Here is an 18,469-nt window from a genome sequence, read left to right on the forward strand (position 1 = left end):
GAATAAACTGGACACCATCCAGGTGGGGAGTAGCTCGTGTCCCCCTCAGACACTCTCCATTGTGGCCGTTCCACCTGCTGACAATCGGGGGATACGGGAGAAACCACTTGCTTTGCTCCTGTGGGAGTAACCACAGAGTACGAATCCCTTTAGGGGAGGGTGCTGGTGGAGAGGGTCGTCTTCCTGGCCACTATACACGGCTGCCTATCTCTGCCTGTTCTGATTTCAGCCAGATGGGGCAGCCCGCTGAGGGCAGTGAGCGGGGCCGGGGCGAGGGAGGGAGATCAGGAGGGCCCAGACAGCTTAGGTCTTGCTCCCCGACCCCCACCCCCACACCCCCCCCCCCCACTGATCTCCCCCTCGCACTGCTCTCCCCACAGCCTCTGTCCCCCTGCAGCTCCCTCCCGTTCCTCAGTCCCCAAACCTCTGGTGCCTGGCACTCCTTCCCCGTACCATGCACGACCCCCCCCCCTCCCTTCTCAGCAAGTGGGGGGTGAGGGGAAGCAGCTTTGCCTGCTGATGCTCGGGACCCCCTCCCTTGTCATCCAGCCTCTTTCCGTAGGGGGGGGGGGAAGCGAGGCTCCGGTGGCCCACTGTCAGCGGGATTCTAGGAGGGGGCTTCTCCCCCAGGCAGTGGAGCAGGGGTACACGGGGACTCCCCCCTCCATCTTCCTGACCCACACACCACCCCAAACCAAACCGGAGGCAAGAAGCAGAAAGTGTCGGTGGGCTGGGAGGGGCTTCTCCTCCTGACCCTTGGGGAGGGTGGGGGGAGGGATGAACGTTCACACACCCACGGGGAAAGCAGTGGAACAAACCTCTGAGACCCCCTTCCCTTCTCTCAACAGACTGTACACAGGACAGTGGTTCTGCAGCTAATACCTCTGGACATTTCAATTTTTATAGAAAACTGTCATGTCAAAGTTTCGGGGGGGGGGGGGGGGAAGAAAACACTGAGATTCACAAAAAAAAATTCTCCAAACTGGACAGGAAGCAATCTTCTAAAGTCACCAGCAGGGACCTAGACTTTCTTGGGACCCCAGGCTGATGCCTGTCGAGGAGCCACGACTGTTCCGAACATCGGGAATTCTTCAGCGCTGCTCACATCCGGTGCCTGTGGGGGGGGCGGGAGGGGGGCAGACAAGACACGCTCACCACCCGAGGGAGCAGCTCCCACCCGCCCTTCTGCTGCACCTCCCCGAGCCCCCTCCACCTCCCCTCGGCAGTGGAGTTCACCCACAACTTGATCGAAAGGCCTGGATAGAGCGGACGCGGAGAGGACGTTCCCACCAGTGGGGGAGTCCGGGATCTGAGGGCGCAGCCTCGGAATAAAGGGACGTCCCTTTAGAACTGAGGTGAGGAGGAATTTCTTCAGCCAGAGGGCGGTGAATCCGTGGAATCCGTTGCCACCGAGGGCGGTGGAGGCCACGTCATTGGATGTATTTAAAGTGCAGGTTCTTGATTAGTGAGAGTATCAAAGGTCACGGGGAGAAGGCAGGAGAACGGGAATAACAAATCAGCCATGATCGAACGGCAGAGCGGACTCGATGGGCCGAATGGCATAACCCTGCTCCTACGTCTCATGGTCTAAGCCCCAGCCCGCTGACCTGGCTTGAGTTAACTCCCCACATCCTCCTTTTCCAACCCCTCCTCGTCCTCGGTGGGGTCGTCTCCCCTCCTGACTCCTCCGTCGCCCTCGCTCCCGCAGAGTTACGGTGCGCGGAAGCAGGCCCTTCGGCCCACTGTGGGTAGCCTACCCCTCCTCGGCGCCTGCCCTGCCTCCTGAATGGATCTGCTCCATCGACAGAGTTGTGCCCTCGGCATCCGAGGTGCAGCCCCCCTCAATCCCTCCACCATGCCCCCATTACAACCCAGCTCCCTTCCGTTCCCTGCAGCCAGCTCCACCCCATTCACGATCCACGCCCTCTTACGATCTGGTCTCTCTCTCTCCCACCTCCCCCAACCGCCATCTTCAGCACTTTGCCATTCAGTTGCCGAGACCCCGGAGTGTGGGGAAAAATTCCTTGAGTCTCTCCAGCTCTCGTTGAGGTGCTTCTTAAAACCTCTCTCTCCGACCAAACCACCGGCCCCCGTTTCCAGAGAGTGAGGCAGTACTACTTTAAAGGTGGTCCCCGGGTTACGATGGGGCTCCGTTCCCGAGGGCCGATTGTAATCCAAACTGCTCGTCAGTCGGGAATGAACGACGGCGGCGTGCAATGGGGGGGGGGGGGGGGGTTGGGGAGCGAGCAGGGGCAGGAAGAGCGACCGCCAGCCGGCCTCGCTGAGGGAGCGGGTGAGTCTGCTCGGTTCCACCCAGGCCCCCCCCCCCCCAGTGGTTGCAGCTCGAGATGGGGGTGTGGGGGTGGGGGGAGCGAGAGAAGGCAGGGGGAAGTGCCCCCTTCCCAGCCGGCAGGAGATGCCTGCAGCCAGCAAATCCGTCCCCATCCATCCCGTCGGTCTCCCACACGCCTGTCCGTAAAGTTGGGCGTTTGTAACCCCAGGAGGAGCTGTGAATAGAAGCTGTGGTGGGCGTACAGGGAGAGGATTGCTCTGAATAAGAAATAGGCACAGGAGGAGGCCATTCTGCCGCTTCAGCCTGTTCTTAGAAGCCAGCACAGGTCGCCAGAGATCTGGGCTAGACAATCCTGCCTGCCGTGTGGAGCCACTGCCTCACAGCTCCAGAGACCTGGTTCGATCCTGACCTCGGGTGCTACCGGTGCGTGGGATTTGCACGTTCTCCCTGTGGGGCTCCCCCCACCACCCCGGCTGCTCTGGCACTCTCTGTGTACAAAAACTTACCCCTCAGATCCTGTTTAAAACTCCTTCCTCTCACCTGAGACCTGCGCCCTCTTGTTTCCCGATGGAATAGCCTGGCTCTACAATCGCTCTCCCCTCCGTTCCAACTTCCTATTCCCACCCCCAGAGGAAACAACATCCCATCCGTCCACCTGTCGAGTGTTCCGATTACCCCACGCGGTGGATCAGTCGACTGATCCAGCCCTCAGCCTCCTGTGTTGGTTGACCAGCCCCGGTCACCTCTCCTCCTCATCTGAGGCTCCCCTGCCCCCGTGGTACAAAGCTCCGGTTGGGGAATTGGACCCTGCCCTCCTGGCTCCTGGCCCGAGCACTCACCTTGTTACAGGGGGCGTTCCAGGGGGCGTCCCGGACGACAAATCCTTTGGCCGAGCCACGGGGTTCCTCCTCCACCCGCGAGGGTGGCTTCATGTAGGCAGCCATGGTCTCCGACTCCACGATCGCCATCATCTGCGCGGCCGCACCGGATAGGGAGAAAGGAGGTGTCCTCGTCACCACTCCAAGACAACCCAAAGCCCCTTTACAGCCGCTGCCTCACAGCCTCGGAGACCTGGGTTCGAATCTGACTTCCGGTGCGTGCGTGGGTGTGTGTGTGTGGAGTTTGCACGTTCTCTCTGTGACCCCGTGGGTTTCCCCCGGGTGCTCTGGTTCCCTCCCACATCCCAGCAACATGCGGGGTCGGTGGGTTAATCTGCCGCTGTAAATTGCCCCCCTAGTGTGTGGGTGAGGGGTAGAATCTGGGGGGAATTGATGGGAAGGTGGGGAGAATGGGACTGCTTTGAATGGCAGCATAGTCTCACAGAGTCACAGAACACAGAGGCCCTTCGGCCTTCCACCTCCATGCCAGCCCCTTTACCCGTCTACTCTAATCCCAGTTGCCCGCATTAGGTCTGTATCCTTCTGTGCCTTGCCTATTTAGTCTGTCTAAATGCCTCCTAAACATAGTGACTGTATCTGATTGCACCACCCCCTCTGGCAGCACGTTCCAGATAGCAACCACTCCGTGTACAAAACTTACCCCTCAGATTCCCTTTAAAAGTCCTTCCTCCAACCTTAAACCTGCGCCCTATTGTTTTTGAATGGCTTCCGCATTGTGGAAAAATGTTGAAAATATCCTTAACATGGAATTACACAGAAAATATGTCACAGCTAAACGAGTGGTTCCACAAACTATATTCCACTCCCACCCCCTCTCAGCTCTCTTTACCTCACACTATCCTATCTCTTTACCAAATCTCCTCTCAAACGCTGCTCGCTTCAACACAGCTTGTAACTAGTTTCACCAGAAGTTCTCTGGAGTTCTGTGTTAGTGACCGCCACACATTCATGGCCTCTACTTTTGTTCTCACCACTGTGGAAAAGTATTTGGAGAATTTTTTTTAAATTTATTGTGGTGTTGATTCTATTAGGAATTTGGTTCCCTTCCCTGTGTTTGGGTTGTGAGGGTCATAATGCTGGGCATCCCAATGTGGAAGGGAAGGGGAGCATGGATGGAGGAAGGGGAGGGTGGAATCTGACCTGTTCCTGACTGCCAGCTCTTCCTCCTTGCCCCCAGGGTTTGCTCCTCCACGGCTCGAGAGACCTGGAGGTGCAGGTACCCGGTTTCCTGAAAGTGGCGACATAGGTAGACAGGGTGGTGAAGAAGGTGTTTGGCACACTGGCCTTCATCGGACAGAATACTCAGTACAGGAGTTGGGACGTCATGGTACAGCTGTACAAGACGTTAGTAAGGCCACATTTGAAGTACCGCGTACAGTTCTGGTCACCCTACTATAGGAAGGGTGTCATTAAGCTGGAGGAGGTCCCGACGATGTTCCTGGACTGGAGGGCTTGGGTCATAAGGAGAGACTGGATATGCTAGGACTTTTACCCCTGGAGTGTAGGAAGCTAAGGGGTGATCTTATAGAGGTTTATAAAATCATGAGGGGCATAGATAAGGTGGACGGTCATAGTCTTTCTCCCAGGGTAGGAGCGTCCAAAACTAGAGGGCCTAGGTTTAAAGTGAGAGGGGAAAGATTTAAAATGATTTGAGGGGCAACTTCTTCACACAGAGGGTGGTGGGTACATGGAACGAGCTGCCAGAGGCAGCGGGTACAATTACTATGTTTAAAAAGGCACTTGGACAGGTACACGGATAGGAACGGTTTAGAGGGACATGGGCCAAACCCAGGCAAATGGGACGAACTCAGGAGGACATCTAGGTCGGCAAGGACAAGTTGGGCCAACAGGCCTGTTTCCGTGCTGTACAACTCCACAACCGCCCTGGCTGCCCTTCATCATTCCTGTCTCTGTAAACTTCTCATTTACAACTCAGCCACCAGGTCCCAGCTTGCCGACAGTCAGTCTGAAGTTAACGCCTCAGAAGTTCGAGACCCACATCCTCCTTTTCAAACCCCTCCTTGTCCTCGCGCTTCTCCGCCTCGGTGGGGTCGTCTCTCCTCTGCCGCCCTCGCTCCCAGTCACGGTGCGCGGAAGCTGGCCCTTCGACCCACTGCTCGCAGCCTAACCCTCCTAGGCAGCTCCGCCTACGGCCCACGTACCTCCTGGATGGAACCACTCCATCAGTGGTTGTGCCCTCAGCGTCCGAGGTGCCCACATCACTCTAATGTGCCCCTTACAACCTAGCTCCCTGACCCAGCGGTTGGTTATCTAACCCAACCTCCGTGGTCTACGTGCACACGCGTGTTTCAAGGTCCATCGTAAGTCGCGGGTGCGGACTTTATGCAGAACGTGTGCCTGAAGTCCCACACCACCAGGTTCAGGAACAGCGACTTCCCTTCAACCATTCGGTTCTTGAACCAACCTGCACAACCCTAATCACTACCTCAGTATAGCAACACTGTGACCACTTTGCACTACAATGGACTTCCTTTTTTGTCCTAATTGTGGTCTTTCTTGTATAATTTTAATTTATATTTTTCTTGTGAATGCTGCTTATCTGATGCTCTGTGCCTGTGATGCTGCTGCAAGTAAGTTTTTCATTGCACCCGTGCACACATGGACGCGCAGATGACAACAAACCCGACTGTGAGTCTGATGTCTGTATTCGCACGTGTTTGTGCGCCCTCCCTCCCTCAGGGCTGTGGTCTTAGCTCCTTCGTCTCAGACAGAAATCCCAGCGGATGGGGCTGCAGGGAGGGAGAGGGGGACTTACGTATTCTTCCTCCAGGTTGAGGAGGTGGTCGATGGCGTTGTCAACGTTGTCGGGCAGCCCGGTTACCGTGACACGGTTTGGGTCATCGGATCCCGGCGGTGGGAACCGGATGTCGACCTGCAATGGAACAGCGGGAGTGCCGTCAATGAAGCAGTGGGTCAGGAGGTCACGAGTTAAGAAGCAGGAGCAGGAGTGGGTGACCCAGCCCCTTTTGAGCCTTGACCATAATTCAACAAGACCATGGCTTGATCTGCCCCCCCTCAGGCTCCACTCGAAAGGCCGGAGAGTTGAGGGTTATGGGGGAACTGGCAGAGAAGAGGAGATGAGGCCAGCGTAGATCAGCCATGATTGTATTGATTGGTGGGAACAGGCTTGAGGGGCCGAGTGGCCTACTCCTTATGTCGGGTGGATAAAAGAACACAGGAGCACACTAACAAACTGGATAAACTGGACAAACTGGATAAAATTAGTTAATGGACAGACCAGCTAAATGAACTGTGATGAATTTTAAATGGCTTAAAACATTTAATGATCTATCCTACTGATGCTCTTAGTAACAATCCTGGTTCAGACTGACTGTGTTGAAGGGTTAGACGCCCGACTACTACACTACTTGAAAAGCCCTCTCCCTCTGTCACCGAAATGCTAGGCTTTCCCCACATTCCACAGGCGGGGTTGGGTGAGGGGGGGACATCCTCTGTTCTTCGCAATGGTGCAAAGGGACTTTCCACACCACCCGAGGGAGAGACAAGTACTTGGCTTGACGTCGTATCTCGAGGTGCACCTTTGACAATGGAGGCCACCCTCAGGGGGAGAGGGTGTGCATCTCCTCTGGCCTGACTCCCCACTGAGATATCCACCATTGTCCCCTTCACCCTTCTGCAGTTAAATGCTCAAGTGCTGGCCACCGAGACCGTCATGTTTCTAGAATTAGCTCCTGAGGCAACTCCGCCTCTTTACACAAGAACCCACAAGGTAGGAATAGACCAGCAGGCTCCTCCATTAAATACGATTGTTGAGGCCTCAACACCTCTTCTGCACCAACTCCATATCACCACGAATTCCCGATATTTAATTACAAATCTATTTTGTCGTGGCCCTTGCAATTTATTCTACCTGCACTGCACTTTCTCTGCGACTGTAATATTCTGCATTGTTTTTTTTCTTTATTCCAGCATATTCCAGCATCTGCAGACTCCTGTGTCCCCACCTCCTGCATCAGGCTTCGCTGGGCAGTCTGATGTGACAATTCCACGGATCAGACTTTGGCTCGTGGGGTACCTCTCCCTCACGCACCAGGCTGTCCCTCGAACGCACAGCCTCTGTTGAGGGGTGCCCATTGTCCTCGAGGGCCGGTGAAGCCTGGCATCCCTGCTGTGGAGTCGGTGAGGGGGTACGTTCCCTGCACCTCGTCCTAACTCCAAGTCTGTCGACACTTCCCGCTGCCTCGGTAGGGCAGCCGACATAATCAAAGACCCCTCGCACCCGAGACATCCTCTCTTCTCGCCCCTCCCGTTGGGCAGAAGATGCAAAAGCCTGAAAGCACGTACCACCAGGCTCAAGGACAGCTCCTATCCCGCTGTTATAAGATGCTTGAACAGTCCCCTTGTACAATAAGATGGACTCTTGACCTCACTATCTACCTTATCGTGGCCATTGCACTTTATTCTACCTGCACTGCACTTTCCCTGTAACTGTAATACTATATTCTGCGTTGTTTTTTATCCTTTGTACTACCTCAATGTACTTATGTACGGAATGATCCGTCTGGATGGCACGCACACAAAGCTTTTCACTGTACCTTGGTACATGTGACAATAATAAACCAGTGACCAATGACCAGTACTGCTGACCTCAATGTTGTGTCCAGCTCTTTAAAGTGAACCTTGAACTTAAAATGAGATCCAGTGCAAGCTCGAGGAAGAACACCTTACCTTCTGGCTGGGCACATTGCAGCCTGCAGGACTCAACATCAAATTCTCCAACTTTAGGTAACTTACTCTCTCTTTCTTTCTGCATCAGAACTGGACATTTCTGCCTTTCGGCTCAGTTTTTCACGTTCCATTTGTATAGTCAGGCCTTGCTGGGCATGTCCCACACTCTCGCCATTAACAGCCCATTATACGGACAAAGAAATATAATGCGCTCGTAACTGTACCCATTAAACCATCTGGGCTTGCCCTTTATACAGTGTCTACCTCACACCATACTCTCCTCCTTCTACCCACCTCCCCCATCTTCTCTCCTCTTGAAATCTAACTTGTTTTAATTCCTTCTCAGCTGTGATGAAGAGTCCCAGACCTGAAATGTTAACTGTTTGTCCCTCCCCAGACGCTGCCTGACCTGCCGAGTGTTTCCAACATCTTCTGTTCACTGTTTCTCCCTCCCCAGACGCTGCCTGACCTGCCGAGTGTTTCTAACATCTTCTGTTCACTGTTTCTCCCTCCCCAGACGCTGCCTGACCTGCCGAGTGTTTCCAACATCTTCTGTTCACTGTTTCTCTCTCCCCAGACGCTGCCTGACCTGCCGAGTGTTTCTAACATCTTCTGTTCACTGCTTCTCTCTCCCCAGACGCTGCCTGACCTGCCGAGTGTTTCCAGCACTTTCTATTTTAATTTCAGATTTCCAGCAACTCTGACAGCACCACCGACGGCCTTGAGTCAGTGACCCGGGAAGCTCACCTTGAACTCCTCCATGATCTTACGGATGGCCTTGCCCCTGCCCCCGATGATGCGGGCGTGCACCCGGTGGTCGAGGTTGATGTCCTCGCTGACCATCTCCTCCAGGTCGGCAACGATCTTCATGATGGCGTCCCTGGCAGACTCGGTGTTCCTCTCATAGCCCGTGATGGTGATCAACTCCTGCAGGGAGGGCGAACATGCTCGGGTCAGCTAAGGTGGGAGCCTACCCCCATCTCCTCCCTACACAGGCTAGCTGGGAGACTGGTCCAGGCACCCAGTCCCTGCTATAAACAGATTAGATTAGTTTATTGATACATACACCTAAATGTAAAGAAATTCCTTGCTTGTGTGAAGCTCACAGGATATATGGTAATAGTAAATACAACAAGAAATGCAGCGATGTGTGCGAAGCCACAGAATGCTGCAGCGATCGTAGTGCAGCCTGAAGTAATGCGAAAAGAAATGCTGGAGTGACAATCACACAATAACAGAGAGAGGTAGAGTTAAGAGTCCAAGAACGTGGCAGCACCACCAGGAAGGGGATGTGAGAGAGGTGATTGGTTCGGGAGTCTGACAGCAGTGGAGAAGAAGCTGTTCCTCAGTCTGGACTTTTGAGCTTCTGTATCTTCCCCCAGAAGGTAGACGGGAGAAAAGCGAATGGCCGGGGGGGGCAGGCATCCATGACAATACCATCAGCCTTCCTGAAGCGACGCACAATGAATATGAGCTGGATGGAAGGAAGCGAGAAGCGTGCGACGGACTGGGCAGTGTTTACCCCTTCTGCAGGTTCCGTCGGCCCAGAGCAGAGCAGATGCTGTACCAGGTGGAGATGCAACACCTCAGGATACTTTCTACAGCGCATCTGTAGAAGTTTGAGAGAATCCTCGTGGGCATGCCCAACCTCTTCACATACCTAAGAAAGATCATACGCTGATGCGCTTCCTTGATCAGTGTGAAGGGACCAGGTGAGGCCACTGGTGGTGTGGATACCAAGAAACTTGTAGCTGTCGACCACCTGTACAGCAGCTCTGTAGATGAGGACAGGCTTGTGTTCACCCTCCCACCACTTCCTTAGGTCAACAACCAACTTCTGTCTTGCTGACGTTAAGGGCGAGGTTGTTGTTCTGACACCACGACACAAGGTTTGTGATTGCCTTCTGGGGAAGATGACCTTATCTGGCCATGTGTCAAATTTTGTTTGGTATTGCACCTGTCTTGAAACAGTTTATTGGCTCCCTCTGAACTAGCTCTGACAGAAGGTCAGAGACCTGGTTTCCTCCTGCACAATCTGACCTGTTGAGTGTTCTCTACATTTCTGTTATTATTTCTGATTTCCAGCAACCCATCTGCCTCAGCCCTAAAATTGACCCTCTGAAAATTGTTATTCTTATTTTTGACCCTCTGCTTAGTCTTACAACTCTCCCTGGACTCCTGCAATTCTACTCCCTTGTTTTAATCACCCAGGGTTGCTGCTTGGGCCTTGCTCTGGAACTCCTGTCTGAACCTCCGCACCTCTCTCTCCCTTCAAACCTCCCTACGGTAGTGCAGCGGTCAGCGTAACGCTATTACAGCGTCAGCGACCCGGGCTCAATTCCCGCCGCTGTCTGTAAGGAGTTTGTACGTTCTCCCCGTGTCTGTGTGGGTTTCCTCCGGGTGCTCCGGTTTCCTCCCACATTCCAAAGACGTACGGGTTAGGAAGTTGTGGGCATGCTATGTTGGCGCCGGAAGCGTGGCGACACTTGCGGGCTGCCCCCAGCACATTGTCAGTAACGCATAAAGCTGCATTTCACTGTGTGTTTCGAGGTACATGTAATTAATAAATAAATATCTTAAATACCATTGACTGACGTTTGGTCCCATGTCACCCTGCTGCTCTGTGTCAAATTTTGTTTGTTAACACTGCTGCTTTACGTCACTTTATTCTTTTGAAAGTACCTTATAAGGCAGCTCTAACGGAAAGATCATCTTTTTATAATTCTGGTTTCCAGCACTTGTAGTACAGTAAAACTCCAATAATGTGGCGGAACAAACTACCTGCTGAAGTAACTCAGCCGGTCGGGCAGCATCTGTGGGGAGGGGGGAAGGAATTGTCAACTTTTCGGGTCAAAACCCTGCATCAGGACTGAGAGTGGAGAGGGGAGAAGGCCGGTATAAGGGGGGGGGGGTGGAGTGGTGAGATAGGAATCGGGGGTGATTGGTGGACTGAGGAGGGGGTGAAAGATGACAGGCAGGTTGTGGTAGGTAGGGGAGGGGAATGGGGGTGGAGTTGAGAGACGTGGCAGGTGAATGACAGATGGAGGCAGACAGAGAGAGAAAAATAGGAGACAGGTGGAGCGAGGTGGGAGGAGGCGATCTTTCGTAATTTTGTACTCCTTTATCAGGTGGTCCCTCCAAGGGTAACAAACCCGGCTTTCTCAGGTGAATCTGCATACAAAACTTAATCAATCGATCCTCCGCAACGATGGGGAAGTCTTACCGTTAGCCCAGGGTTACCTGATTTTCATCGCCTTTGTCAGGGAACTGAATGTTAACATCATGGTCTTTCCGAATCTGCGAAATGACAGCTCCTTTCCTTCCAATGATCTTTGGGTGGTACTTGGGATCGACTGAGATGGTCAACTTGAAGCCCCGTAAAGCCTAGAGGAAATATCGCACCGTTACCAAGAGGTTTAGGCCCCACTCTGGGTTATAACACGGCACCCCAAAATGTTTCAATCCGGAATAAATTTAATCTGATTCTCATTTGAATGAAACTTCCTCAAACAGTGGAAGCAGAGTCTGACTATTTTTGAGGCAGAGTTGGTTAAATAGGTGACACGAAAGGCATTTAGACAAAATGAACAGGCAGAGAATGGAGGGATACGGACCATGTGCAGGCAGATGTGCAGTTTAAGTTGGCATCATGGTTAGCACAGACATGGTGGGCCGAAGGGCCTGTTCCTGTGCTGTTCGATTTTAAGCGCTCTCCAGTTCCCCCTTCTGAACTGGGTGACTGATCCTGCTCCCACCACCTGCCCTGACAGTGAAAGACCACATACCAACCAGGCCTTGAGCTACCAAATCCCAACACTAGTGGAATTGATGTTCTACCTCTGCCTCTCTCTTTATGACACTTACTTAAGGCTGATACTTCCACCGCCAGTCCTTTAACCTCAGTGGTTCAGTATTTATTTTCCCTGATATCAGTCCTGTGCTGCGGAGACCTTGAATGTTTCATCAGAGACAAACGTACAAATCGGGCACAGGAGTCAACTACTCAATTAGATCATGGACAATCTGACTGCAGCCTCAACTCTGCAGTCCCGCCTCCCCTTCACCCCCTCGCTCATCAAGAATCTACCGATCACTGCCTTAAAAATATCCACAAACTCTGCTTCCATCCACCTCTGAGGAGGAGAGTTCAATAGACTTGCGACCCTCTGAGACAGAAAATGCTCCTCAGACTGTGATAAGACTATTGAACGGTTCCCTTATACAATGAGATGGACTCTGACCTCATGATCTACCTTGTTGTGACCTTGCACCTTATTGCACTGCACTTTCTCTGTAGCTGTGACACTTTGTACTGTTACTGTTTTTACTTGTACTACCTCAATGCACTCTGTACTAACCCACTGTAACTGCACTGTGTAATGAATTGACCTGTACGATCGGTATGCAAGACAAGTTTTTCACTGCACCTCAGTACAAGTGACAATAATAAACCAATACCAATACTAATACCAAATGGGTGGCCCCTTATTTTTAAATAGTGACCCCTAGTTCTAGGTTCTGAGAGGAAACTTCCTCCCCATATCCACCTGTCGAGGCCCCTCAGGACCTTACGATAAATGAGTTGTTACCGTGGCAGCGATGGGCGGGGGGTGGGGGGCTTACTTGAAGAATGAAGACCACCACCAGCCAGACAGTGTCAGATCGTCAGCTCCCACCGAAAGGCGTGACGGTGGATCTTTCCCTGATCAGCGACAGACCCGGTTAACTCACATGCCACTGCAGTTGCTTCTACCTGACCAGGTGTGTCAGCAGTGTGGGGGGCGGAACGTACCCGGTCCTCTTGCTCCGCCTGCAGCTCTCTGACCCGCTCCAGGACCCCGGCCCGCGCTCGCTCCAGGTTGGCCGTTACCCCGGTGATCTTGATGACGTCGGACTGCTGGTCTGGTGGGGGTACCGCGATGTTCACCTGCAGGAAGGCAGAGGCAAGAGACGTTATCTTGCTAGGTCACTGAGCAAAGCCGAACAAACAGAAACAAGACCCTTCGGCCCACCATGTCCATGCCGACCCTCTTTGCCCATGGAATTGAATTTAGGAGCTGAGAGGTAATGTTGTAGCTATATAGGACCCTGGTCAGACCCCACTTGGAGTACTGTGCTTAGTTCTGGTCGCCTCACTACAGGAAGGATGTGGAAGCCATAGAAAGGGTGCAGAGGAGATTTACAAGGATGCTGCCTGGATTGGGGAGCATGCCTTATGAAAATAGGTTGAGTGAACTCGGCCTTTTCTCCTTGAAGCGACGGAGGATGAGGGGTGACCTGATAGAGGTGTATAAGATGATGAGAGGCATTGATCGTGTGGATAGTCAGAGGCTTTTCCCCAGGGCTGAAATGGTGGCCACAAGAGGACACAGGTTTAAGGTGCTGGGGAGCAGGTACAGATGAGATGTCAGGGGTAAGTTTTTTACTCAGAGAGTGGTGAGTGTGTGGAATGGGCTGCCGGCAACGGTGGTGGAGGCGGATACGATAGGGTCTTTTAAGAGACTATTGGATAGGTACATGGAGCTGAGAAAAATAGAGGGCTATGGGTAAGCCTAGTAATTTCTAAGGTAGGGACATGGTCGGCACAGCTTTGTGGGCTGAAGGGCCTGTGTGTGCTGTAGGTTTTCTATGTTGCTATCTACACTAATCCCATTTGCCCGCATCAGGACTCTATCCTTCTATGCCTTGCCTGCAAGTGTCTGTCTAAATGCCACTTAAACCTAGTGACTGTACCTGATCCACCACTAGTAGCACATTCCAGATATCAACCACTCTCTTACCCCCTCAGATCCCCTTTAAAGCTCCTTCCTCCCACCTTAAACCTACATCCTCTTGTTTCTGAAACCCCCCCCCCCACCATGGGAAAATGACCATCAATCCTATCTATGCCTCTCATGGTTAGCGTAACACTATTACAGCGCCAGCGACCTGGGTTCAAATCCGGCTGCTGTCTGTAAGGAGTTTGTACGTTCTCCCCGTGTCTGCATGGGTTTCCTCCGGGTGCTCCGGTTTCCTCCCACATTCCAAAGATGTACGGGTCAGGAAGTTATTGGACATGCTATGTTGGCGCTGGAAGCATGGCAACACTTACGGGCTGCTCCCAGAACTCTACGCAAAAAGATGTATTTCACTGTGTGTTTCGATGTACTCGTGACTAATAAAGAAATCTTATCTTATATACTCAGCCTCCAGGGAAAACAAGCCCAGCCTGTCCAATTTCTCTCCATAACTAAAGTTCTCCAATTCAGAGAACACCTTGCTGTTCAACATCACTGAGATAAACAGAGCCACAGAGAGAGAGAGCACAGTAACAGGCCCTTTGGCCACTGAGTCCGTGCCTTCAACTCATACCATTTTATTCTCCCCGCGTTCCCACCCACTCCCCCCAGATTCTACCCCTCACCCACACACTAGGAGGGCAATTTACAGAGGCCAATTAACCCACTGATCCACATGTTGTTGGGATGTGGCTGGGAATCCCAGGCAGTCACAGGGAGAACGTGCAAACTCCACACACACACACACACACACACACACACACACACATGCACGCACAGAGACAGCACCAGAGGTCGGGATCAAACCCTGGTCTCTGGGGCTGTGAGGCAGCAGCTCTACCCGCCCAAAATGACACCAGATTTGGCACAGGTTGATCGAGCAATATCCACCCTGTGTGTGTAGAAGTTGCATCTCAGGTCCCTTTTAAATCTTTCCCCTTTAGCCTATGCCCTCTAGTTTTTGATTCCCCAACCCTGGGAAAAAAACTGTGTTCATTCACCATATCTCTGCCCCTCATGATTTTGCACACCTCTGTAAGGTCATAGAGGTGTGTACTTCATAGTTAACAGTCAGCTGTGCTGAATATAAATCTCGAAGTCTGGCTTCCTCTAAGACCAGCTGGAGTTTTGCAACAAGACTCCAGCTTCATGTTCGCTTTAAGATTTGTATTCCAGGAATTCTAATCTTTCTTTGGTGGGATTTAGAATGAATGATGACTGGGTTACCAGTGTGAAGGTTATCTGTACGGAGCTGCAGAAGGTAGTGGACTCAGCCCAGTACATCACAGGCACATCCCTCCCCACCATCAGTAGTACAGGAGGCGCTGCCTCAAGAAGGCAGCATCCATCATCAAAGATCCCCACCATCCGGGCCATGTCATCTTCTCGCAGCTCCCCTCGGGCAGGAGGTACAGAAGCCTGAAGTCCCACACCACCAGGTTCAGGAACAGCTACTTCCCTTCAACCATTTGGTTCTTGAACCAATCGGCACAACCCTAATCACTGCATCAGTACAGCAACACTGTGACCACTTTGCACTACAATGGACTTTTTTTTTGTTCTAATTGTGTTCTTTCTCGTAATAATTTTGTATAATTTGTTTAATTGATGTTTTTCTTGTGAGTGTTGTATATCCGACGCTTTGTGCCTGTGGTGCTGCTGCAAGTAAGCTTTTTATTGCACCCATGTAGTTGTGCACGTGCCAATAAAAACGAGTTTGACTTTGCCGATATAACCACTACCCCTCTGAATCCACAGAAGCTTCACAGGGTTTGTTCAGCAATGCCGTGCTCCTGAGAGGCAAAGAGAACTGATTATCCACCCTGAGCCCTTGCTGACTACCACCACTCCAGCTCAGTTCCACGTGTCCTAAGGGTGCAGGATTGCTGTCAAACAGAAAATAACGAGGAAAGCTAACCGAATGTTATTCAGGAATAACACTACGGTTAGTGTTGTTTCAGCACCTCACATTCCCCTTGGGGAGTCTACAACCCGATGGCATGAACGTAAATCTCCTCTGCACCCTTTCCAACGCTGCCACATCCTTCCTATAATGAGGCGACCAGAACTGGACACAGTACTCCAACTGTGGTCTAAGCAGAGTTTTGTAGAGCTGCATCATCACCTCGCAGCTCTTAAACTCGATCCCTCAACTTATGAATGCTAACATCCCATAAGCTTTATTAAGTACCCTATCCACATGTGAGGCAACTTTCAGGGATCTGTGGATATGGGCCCCCAGATCCTCCACACTACCCAGAATCCTGCCATTAACTTTGTACTCTGCCTTGGAGTTTGTCCTTCCAAAGTGTACGACCTCACACACTTCTCCGGATTGCATCTTTGAATCTCTCTCCCTCAAAGGGTGGTGGAAGCAAATGCTTTGAATATTTTTAAGGTATAGGTAGGTAAATCACTGGGGAGGTGAAAGGTTACAGATATGCAAAGCTGCCTCACAATTAAATCAGCTATGATCTCACTGAATGGTGGAGTAGGTTTGAAGGTCCCGCAGCCTGTTTCCACTTCTCATTTATATGTTTGAATGTTATGAACTCTCATCACCTGAGGTGATAGTCCGTGGTTAAACAAATTGATGGGATTGATAACATACTGGGCTAAATATCATTTGCCTTTTACTACGGTGAACAGAGTTTCCCAGCGAGTCTTGGACAGGTGTGGATCAGGTCCAGCATACAAATGCTTGCAGTATGACCACTTGCCACCTGGTGGTGCTGCTGTGCAGGGTAAGGCAGTATAATGGAAAACCCAGTAAACCACAGGGCCCTGCGCGAGACGGTGCAGGTTACTCACCACCATTTACACATCATGACCCAGGAGGCTATTCTGCCCATCAGATTCTGTGCCAACTCTCAGGGAAGCAATCCCATTGGTCTAATCCCCCTTGAATTTCCCAGCTCCCCTGGATCTCATTCTCCCTCAGACAAACCCTTTGTTTTAAAAAATTCATTGAGGTGGTCTGTGCATACCCAAGCGGGCCAGCATTTACTACCCTTCAGAAGGTGGTGGTGAGCTGCCCTCTTGAACTGCTGCAGCCTTTCTGCAAAAGATTCTCCCACTATGGGGTGGGAGTTCCAGGATTTAGAACCAGCAACAATGAATGATTCTCTCCAACTTCTACAGATGTGCTGTAGAAGGTATCCTGACAGGATGCATCTCCGCCTGGTATGGCAACTGCCCCGCTCTGGACCGACAGAACCTGCAGAGAGCTGTAAACACTGCCCAGTCCGTCACAGGCTCCTCACTTCCTTCCATCCAGTCCATCTTCACCGTGCGTTGCTTCAGGAAGGCTGACGGTATCGTCAGGGATGACTGCCACCCTGGCCGTTCCCCTTCCTCTCTTCTGCCTTCACGTGATGTTCTTCTCTGCTTGCTGTCCTTGGCTTTCTTTGTGTTAGAGGAGTAGCCTGGGCAAGTGCATTTTATAAATGGTACGGCCTGCAACCACTTTACGCTGGTGTCGTCGCCAGTGAACGATCAGGGTGGTAGATGAGGTGCCAATCAAGCGGGCAGCTTTGTCCCTGGATGGGGTTGAACCTTCAGTACTGCTGGAGCTGCACACCCAGGCAAGCAGAGATCGCTCTCTTGACTTGTGCCTTCACTTGAAGTGTGAGGTGGTACACTTTGGAAGGACAAGGCAGAGTACAAAGTTAATGGCAGGATTCTGGGCAGTGTGGAGGAGCAGAGGGATCTGGGGGTCCATATCCACAGATCCCTGAAAGCTGCCTCACATGTGGATAGGGTACTTAATAAAGCTTATGGGATGTTAGCTTTCATAAGTTGAGGGATTGAGTTTAAGAGCCGCGAGGTGATGATGCAGCTCTACAAAACTCTGGTTAGACCACACCTGGAGTACTGTGTCCAGTTCTGGTCGCCTCATTATAGGAAGGATGTGGCAGCGTTGGAGAGGGTGCAGAGGAGATTTACGTTCATGCCATTGGGTTGTAGATGGTGGAAAGGCCTTGGGGTGTCAGGAGGTGAGTCATTCGCCTCAGGATGCCCAACCTCTGACCCTCTCCTGTTTCAATGGTGTGGCTGGTCCAGTGGAGTTTCCGGTTAATGGTGACTCCCAGGATATTGATAGTGAGGGACGTGGCGATGGTAATGATATTGGGTAGGTGGTTGTTGCCTGTAACCAACACACAAAATGCTGGAGGGACTCAGTGGGTCGGGCAGCATCTGTGGAGGGAAATGGACAGTCGACGTTTCAGTCGAGACCCTTCATCCGGACTGGGAGATAGCCGGTATAAAGTTGGCAGGTGACAGGTGGATCCAGGTGATGGGGGAGGGGGGAGAGTGGGAATGGCGTCAGAAGCTGGGAGGTGGAGGTAACAGAGGGCTGCAGATGGTGGAATCTGATAGGAGAGGAAGGTGGAGCCTGGAATGGAGTGAGGTGGGGAGGGCAGATGAACGGGTGGGAGGGAGGAGAGTGTGGGGTGATGGGCAGATGGGGAGGGGGAAAAGACATGGTGATGGGGGCCGGGTGGATCACATTGCCTGTGATCAGCTGTGCTACTGTAGATTCCAAACATCCACTGTACTTTTTTTTTGGGCTCCTTTGCTGATACATCCTCGTGAAGGTAGAAAATCATGGGTTCAAGTCCCACACCAGAGATTGGAGGCCCTTGATCTAGACTGTCTCAATGCAGTACCGAGGGAGCACTGCACCGTTAGAGGTGCTGGCTTTCGGACGAGATGTTAAACGTGTATAACGTCAAAAAAAACTCATGCTGCTTTCTGAAGATGGGGAGAGGTCACTGGCGGTGATCATA

General features: G+C 52.0%; 1 protein-coding gene across 2 annotated transcripts in view; it reads right to left on the bottom strand.

The window, feature by feature from the left end:
- Window positions 1-366: 366 nt before the first annotated feature.
- hdlbpb (high density lipoprotein binding protein b) overlaps window positions 367-18,469 on the bottom strand; it is a 121,628-nt gene continuing 103,525 nt past the window's right edge. For both annotated transcript variants that reach the window (XM_052044460.1, XM_052044461.1), the window contains 6 exons: window positions 12,695-12,829; window positions 11,143-11,286; window positions 8,650-8,829; window positions 5,969-6,085; window positions 3,133-3,264; window positions 367-1,114 (listed from right to left, as the gene is read on the bottom strand). In XM_052044460.1, coding sequence (XP_051900420.1) covers window positions 1,022-1,114; window positions 3,133-3,264; window positions 5,969-6,085; window positions 8,650-8,829; window positions 11,143-11,286; window positions 12,695-12,829 — 801 coding nt within the window. In that variant the 3' untranslated portion in view covers window positions 367-1,021. The remainder of the gene's footprint in view (window positions 1,115-3,132; window positions 3,265-5,968; window positions 6,086-8,649; window positions 8,830-11,142; window positions 11,287-12,694; window positions 12,830-18,469) is intronic.

Source organism: Pristis pectinata, chromosome 37 (assembly GCF_009764475.1).
Source record: "Pristis pectinata isolate sPriPec2 chromosome 37, sPriPec2.1.pri, whole genome shotgun sequence".
Lineage (NCBI taxonomy): Eukaryota > Metazoa > Chordata > Chondrichthyes > Rhinopristiformes > Pristidae > Pristis > Pristis pectinata.